This window comes from Sinocyclocheilus anshuiensis, unplaced genomic scaffold, assembly GCF_001515605.1.
Source record: "Sinocyclocheilus anshuiensis isolate Anshui unplaced genomic scaffold, SAMN03320099.WGS_v1.1 scaffold1342, whole genome shotgun sequence".
Taxonomy (NCBI): Eukaryota; Metazoa; Chordata; class Actinopteri; order Cypriniformes; family Cyprinidae; genus Sinocyclocheilus; species Sinocyclocheilus anshuiensis.
The window spans coordinates 52,043-53,499 of NW_015554151.1; the positions used below are offsets into that span (position 1 = coordinate 52,043).

The 1,457-nt window shown below is 33.8% G+C and overlaps 1 protein-coding gene across 1 annotated transcript in view; it reads left to right on the forward strand.

Annotated features, from left to right (window-relative positions):
* The first annotated feature begins 355 nt into the window (after window positions 1-355).
* The window catches only part of LOC107670688 (H-2 class I histocompatibility antigen, D-37 alpha chain-like), a 5,998-nt gene continuing 4,896 nt past the window's right edge, over window positions 356-1,457 (forward strand). The window contains exon 1 of the mRNA XM_016463373.1: window positions 356-419. Coding sequence (XP_016318859.1) covers window positions 356-419 — 64 coding nt within the window. The remainder of the gene's footprint in view (window positions 420-1,457) is intronic.

Below are 1,457 nucleotides of genomic sequence, written 5' to 3' on the forward strand. Positions count from 1 at the left end.
GGCTGGAGCTATATAGAGAACCAATAAATATACGGCTAATATATTTAAAATAAAGCTATTTAATTTAATCCTGTTTAATTTAGCATATTTTGTTTTGCATACTTTATTTGAAATAACATTATCAGAGCAAGGTCGTAATAGAATTATTTTAATATTACAACAGGAACAGAAACTCCGGACTCCACTGCGCTTGTGGTTTTTAGTGACGCAGCGCTGTCTGTTTTAGCATTGGATAAGATCTCTGGAGGGTGTGGATGAGGAGCTTTAACATAACCTGTCGGACTGGTATCAGTTCAACAAAAGCCGTCAGCGGAGGAAGACGCACGGAGGGCTGAAGCCTTAACAGGCTTTAAAAATGGCAATTTTCACCGTTTTGTGTTCGGTAGTTCTGCTCGGTGCTGCTCTACCTGCCTGGAGTGGTGAGTTAACCGTTTCGACGCAAAAGAGATACTTTTATTTCTTTCGTAAAACTGAAAGTAAAACAAGTGTTGTCATAATTTTTACGGTTTCTCAACATCTTTACTATACTATATATTAACATAATGAGTGTTAAAAAGACTGAAACTTAAATATTCCCGAGTGTTAGTTCAAGTCTTGGTTGTCTCTGGTGTGTCAGTAAAATTGTCGCGCAGATAAACAAGTACAGACATACTTTCGGTTCTGGAACCTGTAGAACGTCCTTGAAGAAAAAAACAAACAAAACGGAAGTGTATGTTAAATAATTTCGACTGGTCTTTTAACTAGGCCTACTAAACTAAACTTAAAATGATACCTTGAATAATAAGGTTGAAATAATTTTACCTGCCAGTTTTCGTGATATTAATATGAATATAATATAATATTAATATAAATATAATATAATTATTATTTTATAGTGAAATTACGTATTGCTCTAATAATAATAATAATAATAAAAGTGCTATGGTCATTTGGAACCATCTTAAAGGAACACTCCACTATTTTTGAAAATAGGCTCATTTTCCAACTCCCCTAGAGTTAAACAGTTGAGTTTTACCGTTTTCGAATCCATTCAGCCGATCTCCGGGTCTGGCAGTAACACTTTTAGCTGTAGTTTAGCATAGATAATTTAATCTGATTAGACCGTTAGCGTCTCGCTAAAAAAATGACCAAAGAGTTTCTATATTTTTCCTATTTAAAACTTGACTCTTCTGTAGTTACATCATTGATATTTATTTTATACAGTTCAATAAATAAAAAGTGTTTATTAAAACAAATAAGCAAGCGATCAAAAACATAAACCAGCCTAACCTGGTTTGCTGGTCCTAGCTGGTCTCCTAGCCTTAGTCAGGCTGCTCTGTTGGCCGGTGCAGCACTTTTCAGCTGGTCAACTTGACTTAAACTATAGGCTACCAGCTAATACCAAACTTAGCAAATATTCTTAGTCTGGTTTTTAGCTATATATATATATATATATATATATATATATATATATATAT